The following is an 18,611-nucleotide window of genomic DNA, read 5'->3' as shown; positions in this document are numbered from 1 at the left end:
TGTCCAGAAGAGCAGCTGCTCTGCACAGGGCCAGGGTCCCTTGTCCGAGAGCAGGCACCTAGAGGAGGAAGGTGCTACTTTCTCTCTGTTCCAGCTACAGCCCTTTTTGTCCGCCTCTGACGCAGTTTCAAGCTGAAATCAGGGCAGCTTGCAAAACCCCAGAAGGTAGATTACATCTCTGGTGTTCCTGATCTGCACAGGAAGCAACGAGGTCCACATCAGCACTTTTAAGAGGATGTTGTACCATTCAACTTGCACTTAATCGCCCAAAACAACTGGCAAGGGAATACCAGAGCTGTACTGGAGGCAGGCAGCGGCAGGGAGAAGCTCTGGGCTGCAGCAGTGGTGGGATGTTAAACTGCATCTCAGCAGCAGCCTGCAGTCCCTTCCGCAGTGCAGTCAGTCTCAGCTTCCCACAGGAGCTTTTACAGGAGCTGTAAAGCAGAGGGGGTTCCCCCATCCCCACCGCTAGAAAAGAGGGACCACCTCATCCAAGTGACAATATAATTTTGTTTATTTTCCTTTAACACACTGCTGGTTAAAACTGCCAGACAGTAGATTTCAGAACATTCCCTCAACCAAACATCCTGGGGAAATCAAAAAATAAAACCGCTACTGTGTACCAAAAATAAAATAACCCACCCCCACACCCATCTTTTCCCCGAATCTAGTCCCTGCAAAGCCAATGCAATCAGAAATAGACATCTGTGCTTTTCACCCAGGGCCCAAGCTTGCTGCAAAACAAACTAAAAAAAAAAGTCACTGCAAGTTGTTTTAACACAAAGCAATGGACAGTAAAAGAAAAAAATCCTCCTTAAAAACTTTTTGTACTGGTGACAAGTACAGATGGAGATGTCTCCCCACACTGTTTAGCCTTTACAAACAACTTAGACCTGCAGCTTCAAGTAGTTTGTGACATGTCCTTAAGTGCCAACAGCACAGGTCCCTTCCATGCGTCCCAGCCTACGCAGCTGGGCACTATGGAGCAGTGGGACCATTTGCCAATGCTAAAAGCTGCTACAGCAATGGGACCCAGACATCACTGCCACCTGCCCAGCACCTTGAAGTCCTGGCTGCTGCCTCCTGGCATGAAGCACAAATCCTGCCTCTGCTCTCACGTTCTGCAGGGCTGCTTCACCAACCTGGCTGCTTCACCAACCTGGCTGCTTCTTGAGTGGGAAAGCCCTGAACACACAAAGCCCCTGTGGAAACCACAAAAAAATTCAAGCCACTACTTGCCAGCGAGTTTCCAGACACTGCTTCACTCCAGCACCCTAGCTCAGGAGCTGTTATAGTGCGACAGAACAGCCGTGATAACACAGGCAAGCACATCCCCACTATGTGCGACTGGGAACAACTCCAGGGCAGAGATCCTGCATTTCCTAGATTCACACTCTCCCCAGTTAAACTGGTTCAAGCTGTACTTTGCCCCTTGCCTTGAAATCTCCATCACACAAACTCTTTAGCAAAGACCTCTGATGTTTGCAAAAGATTATTCACATTTTCTAATCAGCCAGCACTGTTTCTAGGAGGGAAGAAAGCACTTCTGTTTTGTTGATTTTTTTTTTTTTTTTTAAATAAAGCACTTTTTGGGGAAAAAAAAAATCAAAACCTATCAGTAACCTGCAGTAGCGTCCCACTGATCAGCCTGGGGACAACACCGCCACATCCCTCCCCCTCCCACATCTTCCCCCCAATCTCCAAAAATAGTATTTAATATACAGCAATAAACTCTGAGCAAGCCAGAGTCCCGGAAGACATGGACCTGCTTTCACCTCTCCCGTACAGCCCAGCACCATTTCAATGCGGTTGCTACTATACTCCTGGGACAAATCTGTTCGTATCCAAGGTGAAAAGCACACGTCCCAGCCCCGCTGGGCAGTGCGTGAAGCAGGGGTACAGCACAGGAGGCCTATTCATGTAATCACATCTCTGAGCCTTCACAGCTCCAGCATGGTGTTGTGTTTGTGCCATTGAGAATACTTGTCTGAGCCTATTTGGGACTAACCAGTGAAGACAGACTGGTGGAACCAGGCTGACGTTAAAAAAAAGCATCCTTGAATTGTATTAGACTTTGGCATTTGTTGTGGAGATGCAGAAGCGCCAGTAGGTAAATTATGTCAGAGCTGGCCCAGCTCCCATTTCCCTTGGATTCTCAGCAGGGATATTTCCCTCCCCGCCACATAAGTGCAAGAAGCAGACGGATGTCTCCCACATTTGAGCACCAAACAGAGCCTGAAACACTTGGTACTTCACAGCTGCTCAGAATCTGTCTCACATCAAGGGCTGAAGCTGCTCTGCTGGTCCTCTCCCTCCTCCTGCTGTTTTCCATCAGACAGGCTTGTTCAGCCCAGACTTCCCATATCAAGACACTTCCCTGGCTGTTGCAGTCCCATTTCAACTTAAAGGAAGGCCAAGGGGCAAAGCATGGGTCTCTGCTCCCTGTTCAGACCCAAAAAGTGCAGGGCAAGCCGTTGGTGAGTGAGTTTGGGGGGCAGGACCCCCCCAAGCCATGCTCTGCACCCAGAAGCTGTAGGCACCATATGACTACCAGGACCCAGCCGTGACTCACTCGGCTCTGAACTGCACAGACATGCAGGCACCAGACTGTCTGGAAGTTCTCCATCCTGCCTTCAGGAGATTCCTGGGGGAGATCAGACCTGAAGGAGCTCTTCCAGTTCTTCCCTGCTAGGCTTTTTTTCCATTGACCTCAAGGGCTGGAACCAAAGATACTCACTCGCAGTTCTCTGCTTCAGCTGTGACCTCCGGAGCTGGCATCCAGGGACAGTGAGACAGTCCCCAGCTGATCACAAGGGCAGGGAATGCCTGTCCCTTGAGGAAAAAGAAAAACAACTCAGAAGCTCCTTAAAAAAAAAAAGCAGCTTCTTCAAATAGACTTTTATTCAAAGCCTGAGACAAAGGCACCAAAAAGAGACAGGAATTCATTTGGCTTTCTGCTCACTGCCACCTGGGATACTCAAAAGGGTCAGAGCTGTTGTTTTAGTCACACAGAAGGGGAAAATGGCCTGGCTTAAAGGTCCAAAAGGAGGGGCTGATGAAGGGGTAATTAAAATAGGCTTTGTAACCACTACCATGAGGCTGGATCCAGGCCCAAAACATGGTCGACGGTGTTGTCTCCCCTTTAAGTGGAAGCTTTATTAAAATTGCCTTATCTGCCCCTCTCCACACAACCGCTCCACGAATCAAGCCAGGGTCTGTTCTGACCCAGCTCCCCACACTGCTGCACAGGGACACATGCTTCATCTGCCTGCTGCTGGCTGGAGGCAACAAAGCACAAACAGGCTTGTCTCTAACCAGTCTCAGTTAAACAACATCTTGGATATTCCCTCAAACACCTGTGCTGGAAAGCTACAACCAACCCAAACTTTTTCTTTCCCTGGTCACGACCAGGTATCTTGTTACACCCACCTGGGTGGCTTGCAGGTGCCAGAACAGAGATGACAAGTGGAACTAGCCTGAGTACGGCATTCACAGCAAGGTGCTGACTGGTTATCCCCTACCATCCTCCCGTGTTCCCACACACTTTGTTTGAAGGCTCCTTCCGAGGCAAACCTGTCAGGAGGGGACAGACCAACAAAGAAAACTGCTCATAGCACCATAAGAGGCTCAGGAACCCTCCAACCACCCAGACACCAGCTCTGTAGTGACAAAAATGGATAAAAACAGAGCCAAAATAACTTAAGTTGAAGCCGTGAAGGATGAACTATTCCTCCTCCCTATTCTTACTCAAAGATGACAAATTCATTTGAACTGAGCAACTGGAACACAAGAGATCACACCCTGCACAGCTTTGCCTTAGGGTGGCTGATGGCACCAAATGGGTGCCCTGGCTGCCAGGAGAGACAGGGATAAACTACCCTAGAAGACTTGTCTCCAACTTTTGCACACTTAACTGCACACCCCTTTTCTCATGCTAGGCAAGGTGCAGAGATTACTGGGTGAGCCACAAGAAGCCGAGTGATTCCTTGCTTCAAGGATGCTCAAATAAAATGCAACCTAAACGGCCTGGAGGAAAACAGCTCCTTACAGGGAAGCTTCCTTTCAAGTCCAGGTTCTTTGCTTAACAAAACAGCACAGTTCATGCTTCTCAAAACTGATAAAGATCTAAATGTCTCTGTGCTCCAGTTAGAGCAATCCCAAAAACGCTGGAGAATCTCTGCAGGTACCATCACCAAACAAAACAGAGGTCACATTTTATAAGAGTTTTATAAGTACTAGGATTTTAACAGCAGCTAGAAGACGAAGCAGACAACTTCAAGCTTACCACCTTTTCATCCTAAGGTTTGTTCTTAAGATCTGCTCTCTCTAAAGCCTGTCTTCTCGTTCCCATGTGGCAGGGACCCTCTTGCTTCTCCCAGACTGGCTGTTAACACTTGTGCAATTGGAGAGAAAGTAATTAAGGTCCTACTGCTTGCTTTTTAGCTCACAGACACAGAATTAGGGTCAGGCCTATAGCAGTGATGTACACCATCAGAAAGGCAAGGTTCAGTGCCACTGCTGTGCAGAGCAGTGCTTTGACACCTCCCCCAACTCCCGTTCTGGAGCCCATGAGCTGACAGCTCATAGCACAGCCTGAGGGTTAGGAGGAAGAGAAGGCTTCAGCTACTTGGGCCCAGCAGAGCAGAAAGGCTGCTCCTCCGGTTTCCTTTCCAGAAACTAGGGAATTCTGCGACCCTTCTCAGCTCAAAGAAAGGCTAAGCCACTGCAGGGGATCAAACCCAAGAACAACCACTAAGAAAACTCAGGTCCAGGGAGGAGAGCAGCAAGGAGGACGCTGCTCAGCGCAGCTGCTCCGGGTAAAGAGAGAGCACTTCTGAGAACAAGAGATAGCATGAGGTGAAGTGTTCTGTGAGCCCAGAGCTCAGTGGGATCGAAGCTGACCCGCAAGCACCCAACCATGCCTGGGCCAGATTCTGCTCCAGCACACAGAACATCTCCTTCCTGCCAGTCAGAAGTGCTCAAAGTATCAGAGACCAAGATCATGGGAAGGCAGCTGCTTGGGCCCTGCAGCTCTGCATCAGCAGGTGCAGCGAAGGCTTTTGCTCTGCTCAGCCTCTGTCAGGCAGGCACAGGCTCTGCATGTGGAAACAGAAGCCTCTTGCAGAAATATCCCCAGGGGAAGCGGGTGACCTTGTGTCCAGTGTTCTGCTCACTTCCAGATCTCTGGAGGGCAACAAACCACCTTGCTCTACAGTACTGAAATGCTGGACATCTGCCCCTTCACCACAGTGCCTTAATACACAAAAGGCCAAGCTAACTGAAGACACTAACCAACTCCACTGCACTTCTCACCACTTGCAGGCAGGCCTGGTCCCTACACAGGGAATGAGAGCTCACAGGGAGCATCTGCAAGGTTGCTCTGTCCTACAGCACAGGTTGTTCACAGTCACAGGGCAGGGAGGGGAGCTAACCGTTAAGAAGGCCAAGAAACAAGTCCAGAACCTTCTCTCTAGGTCATCTGATTCTCAGCTTCTTCCAAAGGAGAGGTCACTTGCTAGAAAAGGCAAAACAAGGAACTGGGCTTAAAATTAAACCTTTGAAAAGAAAAGGATATTAAAGGAAACAAAAGCCGTAATCAATACAGAAAACAAGTGCATCTCATCAGACGCCAATGTCAGCCTCTCGCAGGCTATAGCAGAATCCCTCTGCAATGGATCTAACATTACAATTGTCAAACTAGGAAAGTCTCTCCCAATTGGTGCAGCAAATCAGGCCAGATAAATCCCTCTGCTCCTGGCGCAGCTTGCACTCTTAGGAGGGGAACGTCTCCACAGATGCTGAGCAGCTAGCTGGAGTCTTGGTATCTTTATGCAGGTGAGTACCATACATCGTGTTGCACACATTCAGAGAGATGCTGAGCCAGGCTCCATCCTCCATAGTTGTTAAGTCACCCAACGGCACCACAACACCTCCACGCTCCTGGACAAAACGTGTACCCAGGCCTGGTTTTAAGAGCTGCTTCCCTGCTTAAGGAACCATATTCCACCCAGCAAAGGCAGAGATCTTGCAGCACATGGCTTTCTCTCAGTGTGGGACATGGCCCAGGACTGCTAGCATCAGCTTCCAACAGCCCAATACACAGACAGCCAGGACTCGATTTACTCTTGGATGCCCCAGGGAGGATCAGAGGCTGCACATGGTGCGAAGGGGAAGGCGAGAGCCTCGCTGCTTGCTGGCAGGGGGAAGGTAAGCTCCCTCTTACCTGGACCTGCTATTCATTCCAAATGAATCATCTTTTTTTTCTTTTTTTTTCCTTAAATTATGAACAATATGGAGAAATTGAAAGCAACCATGTTTGGTCCAACTCCTTCCCTCCCAGCCCCTTGGCTGATGCTCTGTGGGGCTTGCTCTCACAATCGGCAGAGGCAGAAGAGGGTAGGAATGAAGACACCAAAGGCCACCAATATAGGAAACATGAGGCTGCTGTTGTCCGAGGCATAGGGGTTTGGTGTGCGTGGGCCTGACTGAACCCGGTTCTTATTTGCCTGTTTTTTAACACTAGAGCCATCATCATATTCATCTTCATCATCATCTTCCTCTTTTTTCTCCAGACCTGGGTGCGGCTGCAGCTTTGGAACATCTGTTGGACAAGACAAAAGGTTGCAAAGAGGCAGGATGTAACCTGGGAAATCATCCAAGTCACTCCATTCCCCTCTCCCCGACCCAGCATGTACACCAGCAACAGGGCACCTGACACCACATCAACACCACAGCCAGCGCACCCCAGGAAATAGGAGCATCCTCCCTCACAGAGGCTCACACCACTATTTCTTTCCTCCATGATGCAAGAGCATCTAAGGACCCAGTCTGCAAAGAAAATGACATCCATCCACTCCATCTACTTGTCACACAGGAGAAGTTACAGCACAAAAGCACACTTACAGCATACACAGTCAGGTACCGCAGCTGCCCAGGGAGATCTGGTCAAGAGCAAGCACCTGCTGCCTACAGGACCAGCAGATACAGGTGCAAACAGGAACGGGAACAACCCTTCCCACAAATGGTCCTACCTCACATCATTGCACCCCTCAACCCCAGACCTATCAGAGTAGCGTGGCCCAACCCTACTCAAATCCAGTCCTCTGAGCCTGGAGCCTGAACTGCAGGTCCCCACACAGCAAGGTGCCAGCCAGCCACAAGGTTATGCACCAAATCTTCAGAAACACTTGGCAATCCCTGACCAATAGTAAAGCAAACTGATGCTTTGGTCAGAGAGGGGTCCTAAACCTCCCCTGTTCAAGAGCTAGGGGGGCTCCAACTCCAGCATAGACTTACAAAGAGGGTGATGAAAGAGCAAGGACTTTACTAGCACTCCCCACTGCTACCAGAGGAACTGATATCTGGCAAAAAACACTCCCTTTTCCTCAAGCTGAGATGGCAAAACAAAGCTCCAGGTAAGAAACACTTAACTACTAGCTAAAAGGTGTCTGTAAATTACTTGTCTGCAGGGCTGCTGCTGACATCTAAGGCCAGAGGTAATTTACCTACAGCTTATAGCTGTAGCTATAAGCTAAGACTGACCAGACGCATTCCCTTCTCCTCTACCCCATATGCAGGAAGTCCTGAACCAAATAGATTTTTCTTATTCCAAAAACGATGCAGCTTTGTGCACTTGGAGGAGTAGGGGGACACTACACACCTATTTCATTCCACAACTGCACTCTGTGGGAACTTGTTGAGAGAGAAACAGTTTTGGCAGAGGTGGGTCAGCAAGAGCTATGATCTCATGGTCTGAGAAGCAACAGGCTGCTCTCCAAGGGGGAAGAGCCTCCTGGCTCAAAAACTGTGCTTACCTTCCACTGTTCCTTGTAGGATGTACAGGGCACAGATTTTCGGATTGTCATAGTAGCCCTAGAGAAAGCAAAGAAGGAAATCAGTGCTGCAGCTTTGAGGCAAGAAATATTCCCCCCACCTACCATCACATCTCCTCCCCCACCACACAGCTGCATCACATGGCTGGGGAAGAAGGGGAAAAGGAAGATCAGGGCTCTGCCCAGCAAAGCTTATTACCTTTACAAACTCAATGTGGAGCTTCCCTGTGAATGTGGAAACCTCTCCCTGGACACTCAGTTTCCCCTTTTTGATACTCATGGGAATGATCTCATCATGAGCTGTGCTGTGTCCCACTCTGTCAAAAATGTCCAAGTCCTTCACCACCACGTGGCCATTCAAGCGAACATCAAATACCTTCAGGGTGGAAGAAATGACAGAGTGTCAGAACGGATTCAGGCACGTGACAGTTGAAAGGGGAACAGAACAGGAGAGGTCTCTGCTTGTTATGCACCCAGGACCAGAAAGCATTGGAGCATTCACCGTCCCACCACACATGCTCTACTCCCTTGGGAAGGATTCAGAGCCCAAACGCAGCCAGGTAAAGACACTGAAGCATTAACATTGCTTTCAAATACTCTGAAATCTGCCTTCAACTTTTAAAATAACCCCTATGTCTGCTGTTCAGAACTGAGGACAGCACAATTTTATTCTGGTTTATTCATACTTTTTTTTTCACAGCTTTCTTCCATTTACAGGCTAAGGACCTGCTCCTACCACCCCAGGGTAGCTGCGGCACACCACACCCTAGGCAGTTAAGCCATTTCTAACTAACAGCCTGCAGCAGAGTGGAGAAGAGGAAACAAGCTGGTGAAGTACCCAGGGTTTGAAGGAGGTAAAATGTTGAACTGCTAACCACATCTGTGAATTCAGAGTGAAAGTCCTCCTCAGGATTGTAATGACTCAAACTTCACTCAGCACCTGGGGAATCCCAGCAGAACCACATGAAGGAAGAGGAACCAAAGATGCCGCCTCAGCCCTTCAGTTTAATCTGAGGCTGCTTTTTTCATCCATTCTGTAAGCCAGCCCCACCAGTTCTGCTCCCTGAAATACTTCTCTGGCAGGAAGGCAGCACAGGGCTTAAGGAGCAGGACTATAAAGAAGCTGATGGAGTCAGGGGAAAGCCAGACTAAAACACACACCACTTCTCTCCCAATTTATCACAGGGCTTTGAGTTCTTTGTGCTTCTGCTTCCACATCTGTACATGATGGATTTCAAAGTGGGCAAGGATTGTTCTTCTCTAAAGAGCAATAAAGAGGGTTGAATTTAACTCTGTGCTTTTGGGATCAGTTTGAACCAGTATTTTTACATTTGTAAAAATTGTTTTCAGTAGGTTAACCCATATCACTTCCCCGATTCAATCTGTGCAATACTTTGAAAAAGGCAAAAACACTTCTTCTCAAAGCCAGCACAGCCTAAACAGATCATAAAACTCTAGTGCTAGTTATGTTTAGTTGCACGTGTTTGTTTGAATACTTTGTAATACAATTTTCCAGGCCAAATGTGTATCTGGAATGTCAAAGAGAGCTCAGTTTCAGAGCCCATGAGAGCCCTAGGAACGAAGTTAACCATTAGCGCCTTACTTCACACCTTTCTCCAGCATGCAAAGCAGCAGAGGCAACCTGGACACACACAGTCTTAGCCAGAAACTTGCATCAAAGAGACAAGCAAGGAGCTGTTGCTTACCTTCTGTTGAGACTGTGCAAAATAAACCTCTGCAAACTTCAACACCAGCACATAGTCACCCTCCTCTTTGATGGGAACTTCATAGCCAAAGGTTTCCTCATTGTAACGCTCGGTCTGGTACAGAATCTGATCTTCCGCGTTGGATCGTAAGATTGGCAGCTTCATACCATAGTCAGAAGCTGGGTTTCACACACAAAACAGTGAGAGGAAGGGTTAATTTCTGAGGCACACGGAAGAGACACTATATACTCTTGAAGTGCTTAACTCCCTAAACGCCCGCCCTCGTCAGACCTGTCTCCCCTCCTTGCTCTGACCAGGAGGCGGCACTACTGGAGCAGAAGCAGAGGTGGCCAAAGCCCCAGAACGTGGGTCCTGTGGAAAAACAGGCCTGGACCTGCTGCAGTTTAAGACACAGTAAACTCACTCACAACGTTTCAGAAAGAAGAGTCTGTTTCACAAACAGGGCACAGAGCCAAAGGACTTGGCCATTGACTCCTGCTTCAAAGAGGAAAAACACCTAGAATATTTTTACAACGTTTTCGAATTACAAACTCTGAGTACAAAAACGAAACAGAGTAGGACTGACTCGACTCATTCATTCAACAAATTTGAAGGTGGCGGTTGATAGCATCAGGTTTTAGAGACTCACCCTCCTCAAGTGAAAACCTGGGGAATGGTGGAAGGGTGAAAAGCATTAGACATCTTACAAAACCCCTTCTTCTCACCACAGCCATGCAATATCTGCCAGCTTGAAGACAGGAAGAAGGAAGTAAGAAAGATACACAAGGGTTTCAAGAGCACCAGTAGCTCCATCAGCTGCTGTTCTCACAGCCACCCAGCTGAAATGGGTGCTGCCTGCAGGCATCTGAACATCCCCCTGGAAAGGGCCCAAACAACATTCCCAAATGGGACAATAACTGAGAAAATAACATAAATAATAAAATTTGCCTCTTCTCAGTCATTATTTCACCACCTCTAGAGCAGCCCTCAAAAGACCTTAACCCAACTCGACATTTTATTGTGTCAGGGTTACTGTACAAATGCAAACTGATGCATGCCTCAAGAGCTCCAAATCAAGTAATTCCCCAGCGAAGCAGGGGCAGGAGGGAAGGCTGTGGACACCATCTGCCCACTGGCACTTCAGGCAGGAGAAGTTGATCCAGACGAAGTTCTCTGCTGACACTTGCCACTTCCACCCCCATTTCCACGGGAACAGACACTGCATTGGCCAAGACAAAGCAAGAACTACTAACCCGGCACACGTTGCCAAAGATGGAGCCAATGCAAACGAGCGAGAGGAAATTAATGCCAGTTCTTAGTCTCCTGTTTCACACAGAGCTACTCAGGCAATCTTCTGCTTCTCTTTACCACTCAAACCTGGGCGCAAACACTGAAGACTCTAATCACCAGAAATACAGAGGGTGAAAAGTTTAACCTGTCCTCCCACACAGATATTTCTGGCCAGCTACAGATTTCAGTGATAGCAAACCAAGGTCTCCGCAGAAGTCAGCTCCTATTAGAGGAATGCCTGCATAGGAAGAAAGTCCTTTAATAACCAAGAAGGTAACTGGAGAGGAAGACCTGTCACCTGCATATCAGAAGTCTGTTGAAATAGTGGTGGAAGCGAGCTTGATTTCACAGCGCACTGGGTGCACTGAGAGGTAGCTCACCGAGAGACGAGCAGCACGCATTAAGCTGCAACTCAACTACGTTTGGCACCTGGCTATTCTGTAATTGCCATCAGCAGATTTTGTCCCTTAGGGCACAGGATCTGAACTGAGGCTTGAAAACAAAGGTTTTAATTTGCCCAGAGGCAGTGCAGCCCAGAAACACCATTTCCTCCCAGTCAGCCACATATTTCTGCTGTAGCCATCACATGCCTATCAACACAGAGAGGAGCCCAGAGTAAACCGAACAATGGTGCAATAAAAAGCCATTGAGGGAAAAGCAGCTGAGAGCTCAAAGGGGTAAAGTCTCCTCCACTGTGCCTGGCACTGCTGGCTGAAGCAGGATTACTGGAACAGCCTGCTGTTCAGAAGAGACACCACAGGCTTTCCCAAAAGGAAGAGCATGTCACAGTGTACGCAAAAAAGACCCTTTTTTCTCCTCAACTCAAAAAGAAATTGTTCAAGTCCACAAGGACATTCTCCTTCAGGTCACACGAGAGGTCTGTGAAGGGAAGCTGATCTACAGTGATCGGGGCACCTTGTGTGACTGGGGCACCAGCTTCCACAGGGGTAAAAAACTCCTAACAAACCATATTAGTATTTAAATGTGACCTCCCCTGTATCCATTGTGCCCAAGCAGCTCTCCATTCGGGATAGCACTCATGCAGGGTGAGCAACGGCAGTCCTAGCTGTATAGCACAGGACAAACCTCACCGTCCTACATGGAAGCAGTGATAGTTAGACTTAAAAGTCAACAGATAGCTCATCTCCTCTGCACTCCACCACTCACCTGTAACTGACAGCAGGAGCAGCTCAGCACAGCTAACTTTTCAATACATTTGTGAATCAACTAAGTTTTGGTGCACCAATTATGAGAAACAGGCAGAATTCATACAACCAGAGCAGTTTCAGGGGAAGTAGGAAAAGGTAATCCAAGTGCAAGTGCAATATTAGTTCTCCATCCTGTCCTTACTGGTAGATAGAAGATTTTACTGATGCAGTAGTTAGAGCAGCTGATCACATCCCATCTGCCTCTACTTCTGCTTCTGTCCCTGCCCTGCTCTTGAACACCCTGCCAGGACTGGAGCTCGGCTGCTCAGTGGAGCAGACCAGCCTGCTGCACCTTCCTCCCGCCCGGCACCAGCACCGGGGCTCCCAGCAAGCGCTCCTCCCTGTTGGGACCAGGCTGCTGGTGGCAGGCATCACCCCGCACCGTGAGCGATTCAGCTGCGCAGAGCACGCAAAGCATGTTCGCACTTTACTAAGAGCACTGCAGGCTGGGCTTCAAACTGGCAGATCTTCGTGTGGAAACTGGGGTCTTTCAATGGAAAACGGAAAAAAAGGAGCCAGGCGGCTGCATGCGGCCGGTTTGGCAGCCTGACCGCTCCCGTCGCCTTTCCAGCCGAAATTCCACTCCAGCCCACGAGGAGCGACTTCCCCTCCGGCATTACACAACCCCGCAGCCCGAGGCCGGGAAAACCAGCCCGAAGCCCGCAGGGCTCATCCCGCCGCCGGGATGGGGGGGGTGCAGCCCCCAGCCGGGCCCGGCGGGAGGACGGGGGTGGCCGCGGTCCCGGTGGGTGACAAGTGCCGTGCGGGGGCTGGGCCGGCGCTCCCCGAGGGCCCTCGCTGTCCCCCAGCCGCCCCCTCCGCGACGCCGGGCCCGGGCGGCTGAGGGAGAGGAGACCCCGCCTGCGGGCCTGCCCGGGCCACCGCAGCCCTGCGGGGACACCCACCGACCCTCCGCGGCGGGGCCGGGGGAGGCGGGACGGCGCCGGGGGGACGCGAGTCCCGGACCCCCGCCGACACAGGCGGGCTTCGCCGCCCCCGGCGGAGCGGAGCCGAGCGGGCCCTGAGGGCAGCCCCACCGACACCCCCCCGGCGGGCCGCCTGCGCGGCACCGGCGTCCCCCCCCGCCCTCACCTCGGCCCACGCGGCCCTCGAGCGGGTCCTTGCGGAAGTGGATGCCGTTCACGTCCACATGGGCATCGCCGCCCGCATTGACGGCCCAGACGACGCTGTCGGCGAGGCCGCCCGCCGCGCCCCGCAGCAGCGGCAGCAGCAGCAGCACCAAGGGCGGCAGCAGCGGCGCCCCGCGCGCCCCGGCGCCCACCATCTCGGGCTCCCGGCGCCGCGCCCGCCCCTTCCTGCCGCCGCCAGGGGGCAGCCTACCCCGCTGCCGGGGCGGAGCGCGCACCGGCCAATCCACGCGCCGCAACGCGAATATTAATTTTCTGCCTGTCTGCCATTAGGCGGCCGCAGGGCTCTATCTGCATATTCATAATGCGCCGGGCCAATGGGCGGCGGGACCGGGCGAGCAGGCTTCGTTGAGAGGCGAGGGGACGGCGGCGCGCTGCGGAGGGAGGCGTGTCCGGCGGAGCGGGCCGACCCGGAGCGGAGCGGGCAGCCGGTCCCTGCGAGCCGGGAGTGCCCGGGGCCGGTACCGCCCGCTCGGGGAGGGGAGCGGAGCGAGGGTAGAACCGGCTCCCCCAGGAAGGAGTGGTGGGGAGGGACGAGGCTTCCCAGCGGCGTCTCCAGAGCGGGGACGCAGCCCGGCGAGCTCCCCTCAGCGCCGGACGCCTGAGGGAAGTGCCCCGCCCCCTCGGCCCCTCCAATCAGGGAGCTCCAGCGCGGCCGGACGCAAAGCACTGTGGGACGGCGGCGGGAAGCGGGGAGGCCGACGGGTTGCCGAGGCAACGGGCGGCGCTGCGGCAGGCAGCTCGGGGAAGCGGCTGGGAGCGGAGCTGGGGGAGTGGGAGCTCCGCTGCCGTCGGGGGCGGCTCCTCGTTACATCCCGGTAGTTTCGTGTCCGCTGTACTCTGAACAGCAACTCCCAATACCGATTCGCTGCCTCAGGAAGACACGCCGTTTCCCCCTTCGCCCCTGCCATAGAGCATGGGAAAAGGCAGCTACCGGCCCGCCCGGGAAGGAGCGAGGCAGCTGGGTGGCGTGCAACCACTTTGGACCACAATAATCTGCTTGAAAAGTAAGACAGCCAATAAAAGAGGAAGCTGGGGGAGCTAACCGTTACGTTGCCAGTGATTTTTCTCCCTGTGTTGCATTTTACAGGAGAACATAAGACCCTGTTTTTTTCTGGAGGACCTTGGCAAGGTCTTGGGAGGACTGGAGTGAGACATCGTAGGGGGAGATTGGATGAAACTCACTTGCTGCACGGGGGGGGGGCAAATAACTTAATGTTTGCCTCCATGTTTGCCCTTCTGTCTGATCTTGGTGTTCTTCAAAGCTTCAGATGCCAGCCAAGCCTCACATCCGTGCTTCAGTCACCAACTGCATTAGCAGCTGCTGCTCCTAAGTCCCAATGACGTTTTATTAATTTGTGTCTACCACAATGCATTTGCCTTTAGAAATGAAGACTTAGAGCTGCAGATTGTGAATGAAATGGGCTTGTTGCTTTTGTAATGTACCTCAGAGGCCTCTTAACAGGAGACAGCCTTGGAGACGTGCAGTCAGTTTGGTGAGGGGAGAGTAACCACCCACCCCCTGCTCCCTCACCTGCTCTGCCCAGGTCGAGTGGGCCCCAGAGCGTGTCCTTGCTGCTGTCACATCGGCTCTTGGGCTCGTGGTAAACTGGGCCAGGGCAGACATGGCACCGCTGTGTTCCCATGCCAGCCTGCTGCCGGGAAGCGGTTCCTGAAACTGCAAGGTGGCTTAAGAAACCACATCCAGAAAAGTAGTGTAAAATGCACATGCTTAGCACCTCTCCAGACTAAGCCACCTCACACTTGGTCCTGGGAAATCATCTCAGCATTACAGACCCCAGCCCTGGCACTATCTGATCAAATCCAGACTAATCTCCTGTATCCCTGCTGTGTTTGCGACCTGTTGGGTGTCCCCCAAGTTCAGTTAGTAAAGGAGTGCAAGCAGTCATGGCCAGAACAGTGCTGTCCAGTTGGCGAGGCCGAGGGAGGCCTCGTTAGAGCTCATTTGTACTGATTACAGATGATCCTCCCTAATCTCTCAAGATTTCTCAGCTTAAACTGTGATGCGCTTGGGTCAGGAGCACAACTTCAAAGCATGCGAACACTTTGTGTGTCACCAGGTTACTGCCATGAGCTGCAAAAGTGAAGTGAGAAGAGGGACAGTGTGGATCATCAGTGAGCCGAGGAGACGGCGGGGTTGAGGTTATGAACAATGTCCGGGGGTGTGAATCCTCATGTTTCCAGTCCTGAGACCCACGAGGGCAGCAAAGGTCCTGCTGAGGGCCACACAAAGGGCTTTGTGGGCTGAGGCAACTGGCCCGCTGGCCCCTGGGTCAGCAGGGCCCTCGCAGGTCTCACAAATGCACACATAATGGCAGTGGGGCCCCAAGCTGGGCAGAGCCTGGCTGAAGCCTTACTGCACCTCTCGGTGAGCTGGGGAGTGTGAGGCTCATGGCAGGACCTTCGCTGCCTCGGTAGGCACAGGGGCCGTGCAGTGAAGGTCCTGGGTCTTCATTAAAAACCCAGCATCAAACTGCTCGGCCCAGACCAAACGTGCCCATGAGCAGGAATTCAGACATGAAGGGATTTACTAGCTAACATTTAGGTATGACCAAGACGGGTCACTCAGCTGAAGGGGCCTCTTTGGCCCCAGACATGTATGAGGGCAGCTGGGACCTAACCCAGCTCATTCCCGGCCTTGGGAGCGTCACCGGGGGCTTTTGTAGCTGTGCCAAGCCTGGGGTCCCTGTCGAGGGCTCCCGGGGCTCCTGCACACCTCACAGCAAAATACCAGCAACTCTTCCTTGAAAAGAGAAGAGTTTCCTTGAAAAGGACAAGTTCCCCTCCTTGAACAGAGGGGAAAAGCCCTCTCTTTCCCCTCCATCCAAGGACTCAGCCTTTTTAGAGGGCAAGGCACTGAGCATTGCAATACCTCTTCTGCCTCCCCAGTCAGAGCATCTTCTAATAACTAGCCTGGATGATTATTTCCCAATGATCAGCAGCCCATCATGAAGCAAGAGGGATTAACTGAGCAGCAGCGAGTGAGGAGGGATAGTGGCTGTGCTCATCCGGGTGCAGGAGGAGCGCTCGCCCTGGCTCACAGTCTGGCCACGGCCGCTGGCAGAGGATGGCAGATGTGCTGCGATGGCCTGTGTCCGTGATGTCCTACACTGCTGCCCCTGAATCATTACTTGTGGTCACCAACAACTTGATGCCAGCTTGTGCCCCAGATGTCAAAGGCTCTGTATCCTGTTACTAATCCACTGAGCCATCAGCTCCCTTGATGCAGGCTGGATTTACACCAGTAACCTACAAGTGAAAGGCTCAGGGTTGTCTTCTCAATCCCTTGACCTCTCCCTGTCCCCGGGCAGCTGTGCCAAAATGACTCTCGGTCTTGAATCAGTCCTGCCTGGTCTACAGCCCTGATCATTCACAAACAGTGTGGGGCACGTGTGTGGGTATTAGCCGTTTCCTGCAGGAAAAAGGGATCGGGATTTGGGATGTCCAAAAAGAGCAATGGAGACGTGTGGGTCAGAACCAGACCTCATGGCTAATGAGACATCTAAGAAGTCAGTGTGAGCCAGCCCCACTGCCTGGGCCAGCTCCCAAACCACACGGGGCTACAGGGCTCAGGTGCCCGGAGGGGACCAGCTCTGCCCTGCCATGTGGAGCTACTTGGAAGACTCCCTGGTACCGGACTGGAGATGAGAGCAAAAGGATTATCTCTGGAATTAGATTATTTAGATTGGAGCTTTAATCTCTGACCCTGTCTGCACAAGAAAATAGTAAAACTCCCTGGGATTATTTGGGGTTTGTTGTGCAAGTAGAACCAGGCTTGCAGCAAGAGCTTCTGCTGGAAGGAAAAAAATTAATGCTTTGGAGACTTGCCCTGTCTGACTTGTTCACTGTATCATGGCAAGACCTGGCAGAAAAGAGCTACAGATCATTTGGCAGAGACCCAGCTTTCCTCAGCAGTAGCTGTGGCTCCAGGACTGCCTGTGCAATGACACAAAGGTGTCCTGTGGCCACCCTTCCCCTAGCACCGGTGTCCCTGCGTTTCCTGGGAGGACAAACACAGCTCTGCCATGGTACAAACACAGGGACGTGCCTAAGTGAAAATGGCAGTAGTTTGCAGAGAACATCACCAGCCATCGTGATGCTGTGCTGTGGATCAGTGCAGCTTCTAGAAATGGGTTTACAATTTTAAATAAATTAAGACCATGTCCTGCCATCTGCCACTGCAGGCAAAAGATGCGGCTGCTCAGTGCAGGACCCGGGAAGGAGCAGGCAGAGGCAACCACCATGCCTGTTGCCACTGACTGTCCGTCAGGTTTGTGCATGCTGGCTACGGCACAAGGCATGTGCCCCGCGTCGTCACTGGTCCCCGTGGGCAGGCACAGTCACTCTGCTGCATGCAGGCAAGCAGCACAGCTGTCCTCTTGCTCTGCATACACACGCACGCTTTTTCCTCAAAGGGCTCCACTGTAAGCAAAGTACATTTGTGTACAAACACTCCCTGAGGCAGGCACAAGCCTGCACAGGTCTCTCCCTCTCCAGTATTATCCTAAGTACATATATAACTTACCAGGACTCTGGACTCTGTTCAGTTTATCACCCTCATCTCCTAAGCACAATAGAGCTGCTGTACCAGTAAATATGGAAATCGGTAAATATCCGTTTTCCAATTTCTTGGCTCACACCCACATTTCTAAGACTGCACCAGCTCCATAGATACACACATACTTTGCATACACCCACTTGCAAACAAACTCTTCTACTGCTGCACTCCCAGGTACCTAGCTGCACTCCCTGCTTTTATGCGCGCACACACAAACCTTTCCCAGTGCACACGCCTGTGCAAACACAAGTACGCACACACACAAATATAAGGAGAAACATAGTTTTTCCATTGGTGGGATATCAGCCATTGCTGCAGCTATGTTGGTTGGCACAGCAACAGTAAAGCAGAAGAGAAAATCCTCCTTTGGGACACGGATTTGTGGACCCTGAGAATCTGAAAGGGAACCGGGGAAGTGAAAGATTTGAGATGGAGGAAGCAGGAGGATATTGATCCCTAACCTCCCAGTTGGAGTGAGGGGGCAACTGAGAGGAAAACAGCTCCCAGTCACACTGAGAAACACACAGCATTGATGATGTCCTTTGAAGCCAAGCAGAAATTAGTCCTGACAACTTGTGACTGCGGCTTTGCATAGAGAAAGGGGACAACTGTAGGCCTGGCAGAGTAGGGGAAGGGAGCAGGAGGATGGGAGCATCTTGGGGAAAGGGGAAGGAGGATGAGCATCTGATGTGTCTGGAAGCAGCTAGTAGGGCCTGGAGGCTACTGTTGTCACCGCTGCAGACACGTGCAGCATTTTTGAGTGTGAACAAGCTGGAGAGCAGGGCACTGCCACACAAGGAGGCTCTCAATCCCCGGCACCAACGGTGTAACAGCTCAGCTCCCGCAGC

The 18,611-nt window shown here is 51.7% G+C and overlaps 1 protein-coding gene across 1 annotated transcript; it reads right to left on the bottom strand.

The window, feature by feature from the left end:
* Window positions 1–496: 496 nt before the first annotated feature.
* Window positions 497–13,717, bottom strand: MLEC (malectin). The gene is made up of 5 exons (XM_072879741.1): window positions 13,129–13,717; window positions 9,539–9,717; window positions 8,032–8,208; window positions 7,815–7,872; window positions 497–6,601 (listed from the first exon to the last, which is right to left on the bottom strand). Exons 1-5 carry the CDS (start codon window positions 13,319–13,321, stop codon window positions 6,372–6,374), a joined length of 837 nt encoding a protein of 278 aa, XP_072735842.1. The 5' UTR covers window positions 13,322–13,717; the 3' UTR covers window positions 497–6,371.
* Between the last annotated feature and the right edge of the window lie 4,894 nt (window positions 13,718–18,611).

The sequence above is a fragment of the Ciconia boyciana genome, chromosome 15 (assembly GCF_034638445.1).
Source record: "Ciconia boyciana chromosome 15, ASM3463844v1, whole genome shotgun sequence".
NCBI lineage: Eukaryota > Metazoa > Chordata > Aves > Ciconiiformes > Ciconiidae > Ciconia > Ciconia boyciana.
The sequence above is the reverse complement of the archived record's forward strand: the minus strand, read 5'-3'. Positions and strand labels throughout refer to the sequence as shown.